The following is a 16417-nucleotide window of genomic DNA, read 5'->3' as shown; positions in this document are numbered from 1 at the left end:
AAGGAAATCCCGGCCAACCTTGAACCAAACGTCCTGGGGACTTGTTTTTGTTCTCGGTTATTTCCTTAAAGTTACAGTTTCCAAGAACCTGTAGATGTTGAGTGAGGACTTACTGCAGTTTGATTTGGAGATAGACAGTACATAACTGTGAAGAAGCAGTAGAAAGTAGAATGTCAAGTCTGTGAAAGGATGTGCCTTCTAACTGCGGTCAGAGAGCAGAGTCGAGATAACACTCTGAGGTAGACTGGTAAGCGGCACCTTCACCGTGGACCTGTAGAAATTCAAGCTGCGTCTTGGTGTTCTGGATGAGAGTTCAGTGGGCAGAGAGGAAGGGTGACTAAGGTCTTTCAGGTTACAAAGAATGAGACACGAGGCAGGGGAACCTAAGGTGTGTTTCCGTAGGGAGAGTGTGTGCGTGTCCTGTGTACAGTAGCCTCTGTAGATGTTTATTGAATTCAGTTTGCTTTGAAGATTTTTGGAAATTCAGCTGAGGGCTCAGCGTGGTAGTTCTAGTTGACCCTAATAGTTCTTGAGGTCAATTTTAGTTAAAAGATGTCTGCTGGGTTATTTGTCTTGGAATTCTGAGGGTTTTCTGGAAAACTTCTGAGAAGACAATGAAAACATCAGTATTTCAGAAATGTTAATTCGGGGAATTTCTTGACAGTCGTGTCAGGGTGGGCTTCTGGGATATTAACAGTGTGAGGTGGAGGAAGGATCCAAGCCACGCTGCTGGCACCAGGAGCCAAAGCCCGCATGCCAAAGAAAGAAAGAACAGGAGCAGGGGACCTCAGTGTTAAAGGGAGAGGTCAAAGATGGATGCTCTGAGTCTGCTCTATCCAGAGCGAGTCAGAACTCTGAGACTTCCCTTCCAAGTGCCAAGTTGTTTTTCAAAAAATGATTTCTTACCCTGATTTTCAGTTAGTAGAACCCTCCCGGCCCAGTTCCCAAGCTCCACTACAGGGTTTGTTGCACCTTGACGTGAAGCCCAAAGGCCTGATTGTCTGCAGCCAGTCTGTCATGGTGGGAGTGACTTAAAAGCTATTTAGAGAAAGTATTTTTTGCTTTTGCTCAATAAATGCTTTATTTGAGATGGTGGAACAGTTGAGCAAGGCTGGACTCAGGGAAGCCGCCCAACCGTCCGGTCACCCCAGCCCCTGCCGGCTACGTGACCTACGTGGAACACCTCCCTTCTCTGCAGGCAGTGCGGGCCTCCACAACCCCATGCTGGATCTCGACGGCGACATGCGACCCTCCATGCTGGGCCACCTCAGCCAGACGGCCTCACTCAAGAGGGGCGGCAGCTTCCAGTCTGCTCGCGACGATGGTGGGTACTCCCTACCCCTACCCGGTCTTTTAAATTGGAACTCTGTAGTAACTTCAAACACTTTTCCTTTGGAAACTCCCATAATTAGTGCTAATACAGTTGCCTCAGTGCGAACAGTGGTCACCTCTCTGCTTATTAAGTTACTGGCCAGAAATTTAAACAATTAAAATACATATTACAAAGCACATTTGAGAAATAGCATTGGACTTTCTTAAAGAGTCACTGAGCATAGGTCAGTGTTTATTCAACACTTTGAGCTCAAGTCCAGTTTTTTCCCCCATCCCCTTCTGTGGTTGAATTTTTGAAAAGGTGCCCCAGAAAAACTTATGTGGGAAATTTTGTAAAGATGAAATTTGCAACAATAATTTCTGGGGTCAGCACAGAGAATAGATACCTTTATAATGAATTTTAAAATTTGGCTTGGAAAGAACGGTTGCTTGTCAACTAATCAGAAATTATTTGTTGGTCATCTTTTTTCCCCTGATACAAAGCATCTCAAATTATAACTAAGTTGCATTTCTTAGTTTCTAAAGTTAACTTTTTACCTATTGTCTGTTTACCTCCATGAGATGCAAAATGTGCCACCTTAGATGCTATGGGTCTCCAGGTATTTCTCACCCAATAATAATTACAGATACAAGAAATCCAAATAGGGTAACAGAAATACCTTACTTTATGTTCAAGTCAAAAATCTCTAAAGCTTATTTTAAAGTATTTTATGTTATTCTTACAAGAATGTACTTTTAAGTATATTATTACAAGTTTAGGGCATTTTTCTAAGTTTTTATTAATAAACACAAATGAATGTTCCATCCGAAGAGCACCTTAAAATGAGATGACTCATTTATACTAAATGAAGGTCAGCATTCCTTCTTCTTGTCCTGTTCCCCATTTCCTAGCCTACTAAACACTAGTATAAACAATGAATTAGTATAAACAAAACGAATATAAACAAAAACTAGAACTATTTGCTTCTGCATTATGTGGTTTATAGGGTAACTCTCTAAGCAAATACAGCTAGTGTCCGACTCTAGAGAGCAGCCCCCTGCGTTTTTTATTTTTTTAAATATGTCCTTTAATTTGTAGGTTATTTTATCAGATCTAAAAACCCTCCACCCTACTCCTTCTGTAATTCACTACCACAAACTGGCATGCTAAACAGGCTTAATATAATTAGAAATGGTACTTGACACTGACTGTAATGAATGATATCATCTTGAGTAGTTCAAATCTGTCCTGCCTGGGTTTTCAAGTTTCGTGGATTCATTTTTATCAAATCTGGAAATTTTCATAAAAATTTGGAAAAGATGGCCATAATTTTTCCAAATGTTTTCCTGTTCTGTGTTCTTTTCCGGAATTCCAGTTACATGTATTTGAAACTAGTAGGTTACCTGTAAATCACTGCCCTCTCCCCCAGATTTTCCATTCTGTGCTTTATCATAGTGAGTTATTATGCCTTCAGCTTCTCTGATCTTTTATCTACAGTATCTAACCTAAAAATTTAGGAATTAAATTTTTCATCTCTGGAATTTCCATTTTGCTTCTTTTAAATATCTTCTTTCTCTGATTATTATTTTTATTTTTTTCTTTAAATATTTGGAAGTTGTAATTGTTGGTTAATTCTGTGATCACGATCATTTCTGGGTCTGTTACTTTGGCAAATTTTTCTTCTGGTTTCTGGTTATGATTCACATTTTCCTACTTTTTGAAATGACTACTCATTTTTTGAGCAGTTTCCTAGACATTGAACGTTCATTGTTGAGTGTCTGGATTCTGTTGTTTTCCTTTAAAGAATGTTGGACTTTATTTTCCCAGTTGCTTACAGATAAGTTTGATCCATCCAAGGCTAGGTTAAGCTTCACTAGAGCAGGTCTAGAGTAGCCTTCATTCTAGAGGTATTTCAGTCTAGAGGTATTTGGGTCTCTATGGAATCACTCAAGTGATTGATGAGGACTGTTCCTCTGGATGCTCATAGCTAGAGGGTCTCCCTGCCCTATATGATCTCTGGGAATTAGTGGCCTTATAATTCCTTGGTGATTCTTTGCCTGGAGTGGTGTTTCACTCCACATGTACATAACCTAGGTCTCAGCAGACTTAAGATGATCCTTGCATAGATTTTCAGAGCTTTTCTTCCTACTGACTCACGCCTTCCTCTTTTTTAGAAGTCTTCCCGGCATTTTCCAGTCTCCCATCCACCACCCCCTCTTCTTTGAACTTTGCCATTCCAACTTAGAAAAGCCACTGAGATTTGTTTAGTTTCCTCCTCCTTTGCCTCTGTTGTCTAGAAATTGTCCACAGGCAGAAAGCCAAGGCAGTGGTGGGCTCCCCACATGTTTCCCTCCTGTGAGGATCTCAGTGCTGTGCTGCCTCTTGTCCAATGTCTGAAACCAGTGTCTGTTTATATATTTTCCCACAGTTTTTCTAGTTGTTTGTGACTAGAGGTTAAAGCCAGTACTTCTTACTCCAGTATAGCTAGCAGTGCAAGTAAAATAACTCAAGTTTTATTTCCCTGAAATTTTATTACTTGACCTTGGAGTATTATGAAGGATTGCTTACAGTAAACAGCAGGAATGAGATGAGAAAGCTCATCTCAACTTTCGATCAAAGTCAAATTTATGAGTCTACAATCATTATGATACCTGTGGTGAAAAAAATAGGCATTCTTGCCGTATCCCCTTATTTCTTTACATCAGTCTCAGGAAATAACTCTTGACATTATTCTGTTAGTGGTAGAGCATGTGAGAATTTAACTGGGACATCCTGGTTTCCATAAGAAAAGAAAATTCATAATCATTTTTCAGATACAATGATCAGGATTTAGAATGAATGATAGAAGGGGCCTATTAACATATATACATGCATGCATGATAGATTCATCCATACATGCATGAATCATACATGTGTTTACTCATACCTATAGGCACACATCTACATTCATTCAAGCATTATGCACATTCATACATACATGCATGCATTCACATATGCATACATTCATAGCTCATGCATTCATTCATGCTCGCATTCATATGGACACTGTATTCATTCATACATATGTGCATATATCATACACACATGCAAACCACATGCATTCATGCATACTCATATGCATGTGTGCATACATAGGTATGAAGAATCTGCTAGTAATAAAAAGACCAAGCAAAACATGAGACTAAGAATTGTACTCTGTCGTCAGGCAGGAAGCTGCAAGACCCTTGACTGAGCACCAACAGATTAAGTAATGGCAGTTTCCGGCTCAGTCTGATCACCTGGCAGTGCTGTTTAGTAGCTGTGTGAACCCTCCACACTATGGTGAATTCAGTCAAAATAATTTTACTGATTAATCTGCCATAAAAGATTTCAAGCAAAGGAATCTTTTTGGAAACTGGTTTTATTATGTTTTTATTTCTATTTGTCCAAATACTTTTCCCATCATAGTAATAGAATCAGTTCTGTTAGAATGCTTACTAATTAAGCAATTTGACAAGAAAGAAGCAGTGTGCACTTTCTGTTTTATAAAGAGAAATTTCAGTAATAAACGTAGCATAAGTCGCTCTATTTTGTGCTTGTTGTCCTGTTTTCAACAGTGTGAAACCCCAAAAGACTTGGATGTTTTATTTTTTCTTAGATTCCTTTGTTATGGAAGGAGTCTTTGCTACATGATTGTGCTTGAATGTGATCCCTTCTGCTACCTTGGTTCCCTGTTGAATACGTACTGCATGGGGTAGACAGTGGCATTTCTAATGGTTGATATCAGCCTCAAATTTAATTGTGGCTCCTGCTGGGCCCCTGCTGTTTGAAGGCATGCCTGTGTGAAGAGAAATAAAATACCTCAAAAACAGCAAGATTGCAAAGCCAAGGCATCCCCCACGAAAAGCCCCCTCCACCCCACCCCCGTCCCCGCCCACCGCTGTGCCCTCCTGGCCCATCCTGCCCCTCCCCTGCCTGCCTCTCCCCACAGAGAAAAGCTGGCCCAGGCCCATTGGTTAAAACACATTCTCTGTGCAGGCAGGCGCAGGCAGCCCATCAGCAAGTTCGAGTTCCACAGCCAAAGTGGGACGGAGTGGGGACATGTTCTAGATGGGCGGCAGCTGTTTAGTCAGAGAGATTGAAGAGGATGTTCATGGTATTTTATTTGCCCGCCTTCCCTTAGCTTGGAGACACAGAACTCCTCACCGGGTGGAATTTGTCGAAAAATTGACCAAGCTTGTGCTGAGTCAGCTGCCTAACTTCTGGAAACTCTGGATCTCATATGTCAACGGGAGCCTATTCAGTGAGGTATGAGCCGAAGCTTGGCTATAATTGTGGCTCAGGTATTGTGAATTTCTGGTCTTAATAATTTTCAATTTTAAAGTGACTTTTTTAAAATCTTAGAGCCCAACACCTCCAACATTTGTCAAGTATTTTAGGATTGGTTGAAAGTGTTATAAAGCCCTAGTGCCTAATGACTATATCATCGTGGACAAGCTACTTAATTGTTTTGTGACTTGCTCCCTCAGATGTAAAAGAACATAGTTAGGGGACCCATCTCAAAAATGAGAGTCAATTAGAGACCAGGTGAAGCATGGTGAGAGATTTGGAATTGAGTGTACCGCCAGTCAAACCAAATTCTGGTTGAAGTGATCATGCAGTGGTCTGTGGACAGATGACAAATTAACAGTTTGCAGAAAAAGAAAAAAAAATTCCATAGAATCAAGGAGTTGCCTGCTTGAAAAGAGTGGGGAGAGCCTGTTAACTGGCCCCTGTGTGATCAGCTTCTAGAAGTCATTATAAGCTTTTACATTTTCGTGACAAGCCACACGGGTCAGCCTTGTTACTCTCTGGCATCACTTCCAGTGTCCCATGAAAGGCCCCCAGGTCCTGGGATCCAGGGTTCCTGCTGCCTAGGAGCCCCACTGGTCACTTGGAGGGGAAGGTGGTTGGGGAGAACTCTGCAGCTCTGAGAGCTGGGCGGGGTAGGGATGAGTCTCTTCCAGCTGCATAGAGAGGACATGTGGACAAGAGATAGTCCATTTTGGTTTTCTTTGCACCAAGGCACACAGCTTAGGGTTTTAAAACCTCTCCTCCTCAGTGGAAAGTAGTCAGATGTCTTGCAATTCCAGCACTTTGTCCAGTCTGATTTGACCATGGACCAAAATTCATGCTGATATTTAAGAAATAGAGCGTTTATTTCCCTGCTTTGTGTATTTCAATTTTATTTGCCCACAGTCTGTTTTCTTTTAAATTTAGTGGACCCCTAGATCCTTGTTTATCTGTGGGTTTTTTTTTTTAAAATTTTATTTATTTTTGTGTAGAACTGGGGTGTAGGCCAGAGATGCAAGGGGTAAGAGGATTCACCAGAGAGAGAGAGAGAGTAGGGAACAGAATAGGCCGATCTACTGAAATATACTGCTGAGGGAAGCAGCAGGTGAGACAGGAGAGGTCTGCTGCACTGTGTGGGTCAACTCTCTGGCCAGGGATCAAACTCAGGCGATAGCAGTGATAGCGCTGAAACTTAATACCTAGGCCACCAGGAAGGCCCGATAATCCCTGTTTATCTGAATGGCTGGTTATCTAACCCACTAAATGTCCTTATACATGAAAAACAATGGACTTAGTGGGTGAACTGTAGGTTTATTTTTCTCCCTTTCTTTAATCATTAAGATTATATAGAAACTGAATTTAATCAGTGTGTCAGTTACTGTACTTTATAAGTGAATTTCAAATATCATAGCAATCAATAATGTATCACAACATTCCTAGGCTCCTTTTGTATCGCTGGATTATGTAAAAGCTCTCTTGAAAAGTTAACTATACAGAGAAAGTCATTCTTCCATAAAATAAATGTAGAGTTTTGCAAAGTTGCTTAGGCAAGGGAATACTTTAATTCCAGTCTTCCAGGTGCCCTGAGGGTTCTGCCCTCAAACATGTTTTCATCAATTTGCATTTTATTCATCTCACTGGGTGAGAGGTGTGTGGTTTGTGCTGCTGAGCACAGGCTGTATTCCTGCCCTCTTCCATGGAGGGAGCTGCTGCCCCCTCAGATCTTACAAAACTTAACTCTTCTTGGCACGATTATCTCTGAGCCAGATAGCCCGTGAGGATGGCGGGGGCTTCTGCTGCCACAGCAGTGCCTGCCACCAAGCTCACGCTTTTCCTCTCAACACTGGCCACACAGTGGAAGCATCCAATTTCTGCTGCCCACTAGCTCCAACCTCAGGCAATGGCTCTGCTGCCCTGTGTGCACTGTTTTGAGAATGAAATGAATTAACTAAGTGTAATCTTGTAGCAATGCCTGACCCTATCACAAAGAATTTGCTCTTACTGTTTAGAATAAAGTTTTATTCCAGTGTTTGAACTCTTATTAGCCAGGTACCTAGTAGGTATTCAGTGAACAAAGTTCAGCAGCATAAATGCTGGACCCACGGGCCACTAGGATAATGCTGTGTACTATCAAGATGGGTGGCCTCACCTAAAGAATTGGTCCCTGAGAAAATCGGTGTTAAACCTAGTTACTTATTTTTCCTTCCAGCTGAACCAGCTCCTAGAGGTGGCCCACACACGGGATAGCAGCTGCCTTAAACTGAGCCTTTTAAGAGTTGGTGAAATTCCTGAGAGTTTTTGATATGGGATAGTTTAGTGAAAAGGGAATATATTTTCCTTGTTATAGGTTACACATAATTGTGATTTTAAAAAAATGAAATATTTAGTTGTACATGAAAAATAATTGAGCTACTTCAGAACTCATGGGCAGCCAAGAACACTGAAAAAATACATTCATTTAGTTGTACTGAGTTGGACAGCCCTAAGGCTTTCTACCAATTTATAAATCTTTCTTCAGTTTATACTCATAATTGTTAAGTATAATTCATTCTACATTTTTAAAACTATTTTCCTTCTGTTGAAAAGTTAGGAAGATACCACAGGGCAGTAGAAACAAATGGAGGCTGTAGGGATGTGTGCCCACTCAGGGTAATCTATGAGTGAGAGCCAGAAACTTAAATTAATAATAGAAAAAGTTCTGGGGTTTTTGATAGTTGGTGTTTAATCGCAACAAGAAGGCTTGGTCATACTAAAACACAATTGACTTGAAATTTCTTTTTTTTTTTTTTTTTTTTGTTATACAACTATCTTGCTTTATTAAGATCCCAACCGTTAAAGATTTAGATAGTTTCCAACAGCTTAAAAAATAGTCAGTTCTTCAAACTAGTCAAAACCATGTGAACTAACATATGTGAATCAAAACAGTGAAATCTAGCCGTTGATGTTACCACAAAGTAGTTTTGGTCTGTGTGTGCAGGAAAGAGTTAGGTTTTTGTTAACGAAATGGTCAATAGTAGGTTAAGATCTCAGCCTCAGATATATTTTAAGTATCTGGGAGTGAAAATCACAAAACATCCACATGACTTTTATACATAATGAAGTGCATTTTAAAAAGTTCCATAAGTTATAGTATGTAAATTAAAATGTACTATATGTTCCACACTTAGATTTTCTTAAAAAAATAGGGGAAACCTTACATAACTCAGACTTGTGAATGTTCAGCTCTTAATCAGATTGACACAGTGAGCTGCGATTTTTAAATTAACAATCGCAAGAGGTGTGCTTTCTAGTTAATCCCCTGCGCCCTGTTTTCCATAGATTTGAAGATTAGTCCTGGAAGTTCGCAGAACAGTCCTCTCCAGGAGTGGGCATGTTGCATTCACTAAGCACCTTGTGGGGCGTGATGCTATTCTGGCAAAATTTATCCTTAATTTTGACATGATTTTGGGGGGGGGGGAGTAATTTGTTTTCACTCTTTGATTAAAATACCTTTCACAGAACAAATGTCCATGCAGTCATCTTCCCACTCAACAGGCACACTCGATCATGTTCAGTGCTAGGTGCAGGGGAGGTATCAGCCACAGAAGCTACATGATGCAGCCCACACTCAGCGCTGATGGGAACCCCTACCTCCCAGTGCCCCGCTCCTCCCTCCACAGCACACAAAAGAGGTCTGTGCCAGGTGGGCTTCAAAAAAAGCACCATGAGGATGTTGCTTCCATTTCCAAGCATATATATAGAAGGAAAAGATTTCCTCCCAGAAATTGGCTCACGTGGTCACACGCCGACAGCGCAGGTTCTGAGGTGACTGGTGGGCACTGGGAGCCCCTGGGGGCTAAGCTCGGAGCTGGGAGCTGCTCTTTCAGTTAGAGTCCCAAGATCCGAAAAGACCCATGTCCCAGCTCTTAACTGTCGGGCAGGAGGAGTGGCCATTGCTAGAAGGAGGGTGCGCCTTTTCTCACAGCCCATCCTTTGATTGGACGGGTCCCGCCCTATGGGGGAGGGGGGCAGTCTGCTTTCCTCAGCCTACTGGTTCACATCGTAATCTCATCTCCATCCTCACAGACACACCCAGAATAATGCTTAACCTGGTGCCTGGGTGCCCCATGGCCCAGTCAGGTGACCCATAGAATTAACCACAATGGGGTCCCTAATGGATTATGACGTACATGATTCCATTTCACTCAGTGGGGTGGTCCTGAGCCCACATGTTTACACAGAATTCTCCAGCTTCTGCCTCCCCTCCCTTTTGTTGCCATCTGACATCCCCAGGAGAAGCGTCAAGTCAGGGGCACTTTTCTGGAGCTTGTTGCAGGGGTCTGCCCAGCAGGCCTCCTTCACAAGCCCAGTCTGCCACATGAGATTTGGGGCATAAGGTTGACAAGATGTTCATGCTTTCTGAAATATTCCAGTAAGTCCTGAAGGACCCTAACCCTAGGTGATCCTCTCGCAGCCTATATTCATCTAGTACCAGAACAACCTCTGTATGCCTGGCACATGCACACAGACACACACGTACACATATACACACATTGCACACACACTATTTAAAACACACCTATACAACATAAGTGAAACAGTGACCAAGACAAACAGGACCTCTCCTGACCTGGAGAGAAAGACCAAAATAAGCTAAAAAATAAAATCATACTAAATTCTGGCAACAACCATAAAAGAAACGAATTGGCTCCTAAGAAAGAGAATATCAACAGTGGGATAGAGACCAGGAAGCTTTCTTGGGGGTGATAATGAAGCGGCAGCTTGAAGCGTGAGGAGGAAGAAGCCACACCAGGATCGGGGACGGGTGTGCTGGGCACAGCAAACGGAAAGCAGCCTGACATCTTTGAAGGACAGGAAGGATCGGACACCTGAGGGGCCTGAGCAGTGGGGGAGGGGACCAGGAGCCTGGTGTCCTGCCTAATAACTGGACCTGATGTTGGTTTACCAAGGCTGCTGTGGTTGCCTATTCAAGAATGAATTGGCAGAGGTTGAATATCAAAGAGCGAGAGCTCCTTGAGGCTGTCCAGGCAGGAAAGGATGGTGCTGGGATTCAGGTTTCATCTGGGGAGTTGGAGAGAAAAGGCTGATTTTGGGTTAGACTTAGGGATGGAGCGGGTAGGGGGATGTGGAGAGAGGTCAGGTGCAGCTCCTCCGAGGGCTGCTCATTAAGCCAGATGTCATTTACAAAACCAGAAGGACTCGAGGAGGAAAATACCAATTTTTGATTTTAATGCATTGGATTAGAAATTCCTGTGACTTATTCCAGAAGAGACAGCCAAGGAGGCAATCTGAAACTCAGATCTGGATCGCAGAGGAAAGATTTGACTGGGGATAGAAGTTTGCAAGGCATTTGGTGGAAATGGTATGTGAAGCCTTGAGAGTAAATTGGAGAAGAGAGGGGGGAAGAAAGTGCCAAAAATAAGGCCTGACAGAGCAGCCACGATCACCTCGTTAAGCAGGGCCGTTCACTCACTTTTCCACACCTAGTACAGGATGCACCACAAGTGTGATTTTGAATCAGACCATCACACTTGACAGAAACAGAAAGTAGGCTAACGGACACCCGCCATGTGGACTTACCTGCAGGGCCATGACTCACAGGCAGAGATGCCTGATACTGCTTCCCCCCCACACCACCCCCCCGAGCACACCAGGGAATCTCCAGGCTCAGTACCTCTGCCTCCACGCCCTGTCTCAGGCATCCACATGGCAGGGCGCTACATCCTGTAGTTGGGCACTGTGGCTGCTGACCTGGTGCGCCTGGCCCTTGTGCTGACTCCCGGCGCTGACCTTCCTCATTTCTCACTCTGGCTGTTAAGACCTTCTCAGTTATATCAGAAATCAAGGGGCAAAAGCCTTCAATCTCTGAATTAAATCCTGATGGACAAAGAACTTTAATTTTTTGAGTGTTTTTGGCCAATGAACTTAGGAGTTGGCTTATTGAATTCTTATTGAGCTGAATTTGGGGCTTTGTTTTGGGTCTTGTTCTTTCCAAACAAAAGTGCGTTTCTACAAAGACAAAACTAACCAAAGTTGCAAAGTGAATGTAAAAATGTTAATCACTGTAAAAGAACTGCAGCCTGACCAGGCAGCAGACTCTGTCTTATTGGGTATGTTGATGCAGTTGTTGAAGACACTCAGCAACTTTTTCCTTCCTTTTACTCATTCATGTCAATAGTGTTCATCACAACCAGCCCTTCATAATGCTTCTCTGGCCTATGCCAAAATACATGGACCATTACTTGTATTTTAAAAATGGCTTGAAGTCAATATGATAGTCATTGATTAGGCAATTGTTCTTGCCTTTGAAGTTCTCTTGCCACACCTTTAACCACTAATAAATACATGAGTGATTTAACTTGCAATCATATCTTTTGATTATGGTCATAAGTTTCCCCATTTTCCTTCACATTATGCCATTTTGTTACTACCTCATTATTTGGCAAGTTTCCTAATTGCACCTTCTAGCATATTTTATATCATAATGTTGATTTATGAGAGAATTGGGTAACAAAAAAGTAACTGCAAAGCATTGAAACGGTTTCTTCTCTTAAGCAGTATAAATTAGTTTCCCCACATCACTTTGAGGAGAAAGAAAAACCCCAGAAGAAAGCAGGGTTATCAGTAAATAGGCCAAAAATGATGTCTAGACTCTCGCTCTCCTAAATTGGACTATAAATCCCTGACAGAGAAGTAACATAATTCTCTTAAATAAAATGCCAGAGACAGTGTTCACATTTGTAAGTATTTGTTATGGGAATGAAAGTCCCAAGGTAGCTAGATATTAATGCAGAGTTTATTCTTCCTTTTATTTTTGTACTAATAAGCAATGATGTATGAGGGAATGATGCTTTTAGGTTTAACCATATAGAACTGCTGATGAAAATGGCATATTTCAACTTAATACTTAGGTTTACTTATGGAAGTTATACTTAAAGGTTTTAAGAAGATGTGTAACTGGGCCTCCCCTGGTGGCGCAGGCAGTTGAGCGCTGCACTTTGAAGCTATCCGCAGCCTCTGCAGCGCCGCAGCCTCTTCCTGGCTGGCCGGCAAGGTTCCCACATGGCGCAGAAGACTTCTCCTGTCTCACGCACAGCAGTGTATTTCGTCAGTCTGCCTGTTCTGTTTCCCGCTTTGTCTCTGGTGAATCCTCTCACCCTCCCATGATTCTGGCCTGCACCCTGGTTCTCATATAAATAAATAAATAAATAAATCTTTAAGAAAAAAAAGAAGGTGTATAACTTCTTGTTAGAAATAAAAAAGGATTTCCTGTTAGTTATCCTTTAATCAGAAACTTAGATTATTTCTTACATATTTCTTTTAGTCAAATTGTTCTTCTTTATGTGCGACTATTAAAGCATGTATTTTTATATGTTTTAGGGGTTTTTTTACATGTTATTACTTTCTAAAAGTCAACTAAATATGTTTCATGTTTTTATTGTTTTTCAATTTTGAAGACTGCTGAGAAGTCAGGCCAGATTGAAAGATCAAAGAATGTCAGGCAAAGACAAAACGACTTTAAGGTAAGCTCAGGACAAGTACGGAGACTTCCATGGGGTAGGATTTTGGTCCACCAAAGTCACTGGAAGACTCGACATTCAAGTTGTTCATCTTTGTTGGGCAGAATCCTTTAGAGTTGATTCAGCCAAGGCAGCGCCTTGTAATGCACTGTCGCTTGTTCACTGTTGTCTAGAAAATGATTCAGGAGGTGATGCACTGTCTGGTGAGGCTGATCCGTGGGGCCCTGCTGCCCCACAGCATCACTGAGGGCGGGGCACGGCTGTACGGAGGCTGGGAGGTGAAGTCTGAGCTCTCAGGCCAGTGGCTGGCTCACGTCATACAGACTATCAGGTAAGTGTGGAATTGTGTTGAGGCTTTTTTTCTCCTTTTGGGGGGGGAAAAAAAAACACTCAGCATACGATACAATTTTTAATACATTCAGCCAAGGATCATCTTCTCTGTCTTTCTGCCTCCACCTTTTCCCACATGTCCTGAGTCACTTACATCTTAAATAAAATGCCAGAGACAGTGTTTATGTCTTCAGACCCAGTGTTTATGTGGGAGGAGCATGTCATACTGTGTCTGCATCTTTTCATTGCTTAATTCAGTGTTAAGTGTGGGTCAGGGTTATAGCCTTGTGCTTCCTTTGCTTAGAGGCTCCACCATGAAGGATGAGGATGGGGATGGGATGGTAGAGGACTCACCTCCTGAGCCCACCGTCTGTCCACTTTGTCTTCCAGGCTTACTTACGAATCGTTGAGCGCCCTTGAAATTCCTAATGACATGTTACAGACCATCCAGGACCTCATTCTGGATCTCCGGGTCCGGTGTGTGATGGTCACCCTTCAACGCACAGCTGAAGGTGAGTCAGGAGGGCAGGTCCTGCTGGACAGTGACCACCTGAACATGCTGTCTCTTTCCCGCTTCCAGACCCTTGAGATTGAGAAGATTCCTCTTAGGGAACACTAAGAGGAGTAACTGTTCAAGGGGATTTTTTTTTTTTTGCTATCTTTTCAAATGCTTTTTTTTTTTTTTGAGATGCCTCCTCATGCAAAAATTAAGATGGATATGCTTGAAAAATATTGAAGGATGTAAGCACATCCTTATGGCAGATGGTAAGTAGAAAGACTGGAATTAGAAATAGGTAGAAAGTGGGATCCCAATTTTGAAAATGTGCATAGATATTTAAAATTATAACTTTGAAATATCAATGTAAAACTCAGAAGAAAGGCTGTTATCTGTGGCTCTGTGGGTGGTAAAAATTAGAAGTGAGGCTCACTTTCTTTACACTTTGTAGAATTTTCAGGATTTCATACATAAAGATTATCATTGTGAAGCAGTCTTTTGAAGAGTAAAGATTTTCCAAAGCTGTCAAGAACAGCTTTGTAACGGTTTACAAAAGCCCAAGCCATGGCTGTCTGCCTTAAGGACTTTTAAGAAGGAAGGTCACATCCCTCTGGAGTCAGTGATGAACACAGTCACGGGCCACCTAGTGTCTTGGTCAACGACTAGCTTCCTTTGTGACACGGCACCCCCCCCCCACCCCGATTCCTATTCCTGGTGAAGAAGTGACCTTCAGAACCGCCTCTAGCATTTCACGCTAGCAGTTTGCAGAACATTGAAATCGCCTTACAGTGCATTTCTCATAAGGTATCCCCCATCATTGAAGGGTGAGTGACCTCTGCTTTGTAAACAGAAGTGGGGTGGGGTATAGTGAGAAGCCCATTGTGCCCTTGTCTCCTCAGACCTGAGACAGCCTGCCATGCTAAAGATTCAGGTGGGTGCCATTCCTTCAACCAAGCAAGAATGGAACTGCCTGGTCTGGAATATATAGGGTTAAAACAATCTAATTTGTTCATCAGAAGTTTTAGGGGAAAGAAATGCTTTTGTTTATCTTATATATGGTCAATATCATCAAAATTGATAATTAAATAGTAAATCATTGCCTCAAGTTGTCATTGGACCTAGCCTTGCAGTCTCCAAATTGACTATGCAATAAAATAATTTATTTACATTGATGTTTTATTAGAAACATCCAGAAAACAATATCCACGTAGATACTTGAGTCTACCAGATTGATATTTTAAACGTAGGTTTAAAATATCATTGTAAAACATTGACATGTCATTGTCATTGTAAAACATGTCATTGTAAAACATGTCATTATAAAACAATGACAAGGCATAACCTTTATAGACTTTATCTCTGTGAAGTTCGGTGAGGTAATTACAGTGGCACTAAGTGTGTGCTTGTTTTCCCATAGAAATAAAGAGATTAGCTGAAAAGGAAGACTGGATCGTGGACAACGAAGGACTGACTTCTCTGGTAAGTTTCACTTATTTTCAATAATCATTAGAATAAATGATTAATTATAATAATAAGGAATATACACTCTCTGAATGGTAACTAAATTGTTTCTGGAAGTAAGAAAATAAACTTCTTGAAGTTTCCCTTCTCAAAGTCATTTAAAGTGAGCACTAGCTGTAAGTACTTAAAAGGGAACAAAAGAAGTGGGTTTCTTTTAGAGTAATCTTCATTCTGTATCAGTTGCTGGGTTTTGTTTGCATTACATTTTTTTATCATGCTTGATCCTAAGTTTCCCAGCAAATCAAATTTTTTGGAAAAGCAGGATAGAAAAAAAAAAAATGCCATTTCTGTTCCTTGAAGTCAATGGCAAAACACATAGAGAGAAGCACCACCATACTGCTCCAGTGCACGGCGGCAGGCAGCAGTGATAGCATTGGCCTGCTTGTACTTAGATAAGACTCATAGGTTTTCATATACCTTTTGAAATCATTTTTATGATCTATTGTGGTTTCACATCGGTCTCAGGGATCCCCACAACAACTCTGCAGTCAGGGTGTCAGTTCAGTTTGATATTCAGCTGCTCAAACATCCAGTGGCTTGACCCAGGTGGGCAGCATCTTCTCTGTCACACTAAAAAGGTTGGGAGTGGTGGGGGCCGCTTGGCCATGCAATCAGAGCCCAGACCTCTTCCGACTCTCATCCTTCGTGGGTCTCTGGCTCAGGATGGCCTCCTGATCGCAAGCTGGCTGCTGCAGTGCCAGCCATCATGGCCTTATTCCTGTCCAGTGGAAATTCCAGCACTGTCCCAAAACATCTATCCTTAGATCTAATTGGCCAGAATTTATCCACCCCTGTCTTAAATAAGGGCCAGGAAAAAAAGCAGTTTTTCAGCATAGCACATTGTGGGTCTCCTCAATTTCTGTCTTGCTTTGTTTAAAAAAACTAAAAGGAGAAAATGAATTATTGGGATACAACTACCTGCCTACT

The 16417-nt window shown here is 41.9% G+C and overlaps 1 protein-coding gene across 3 annotated transcripts in view; it reads left to right on the top strand.

The window, feature by feature from the left end:
* EXOC2 (exocyst complex component 2) overlaps positions 1–16417 on the top strand; it is a 206482-nt gene that overhangs the window by 119043 nt on the left and 71022 nt on the right. For all 3 annotated transcript variants that reach the window (XM_037519163.2, XM_037519162.2, XM_054698416.1), the window contains 6 exons: positions 1199–1324; positions 5475–5599; positions 13081–13146; positions 13317–13474; positions 13864–13985; positions 15387–15448. In XM_037519163.2, the coding sequence (XP_037375060.1) occupies positions 1199–1324; positions 5475–5599; positions 13081–13146; positions 13317–13474; positions 13864–13985; positions 15387–15448 (659 nt within the window). The remainder of the gene's footprint in view (positions 1–1198; positions 1325–5474; positions 5600–13080; positions 13147–13316; positions 13475–13863; positions 13986–15386; positions 15449–16417) is intronic.

This window comes from Talpa occidentalis, unplaced genomic scaffold (assembly GCF_014898055.3).
Source record: "Talpa occidentalis isolate TD23 unplaced genomic scaffold, MPIMG_talOcc4v2.1 talOcc4.2, whole genome shotgun sequence".
NCBI lineage: Eukaryota > Metazoa > Chordata > Mammalia > Eulipotyphla > Talpidae > Talpa > Talpa occidentalis.
Note: the sequence above shows the minus strand (reverse complement) of the source record. Positions and strands in the feature narration are given on the sequence as shown.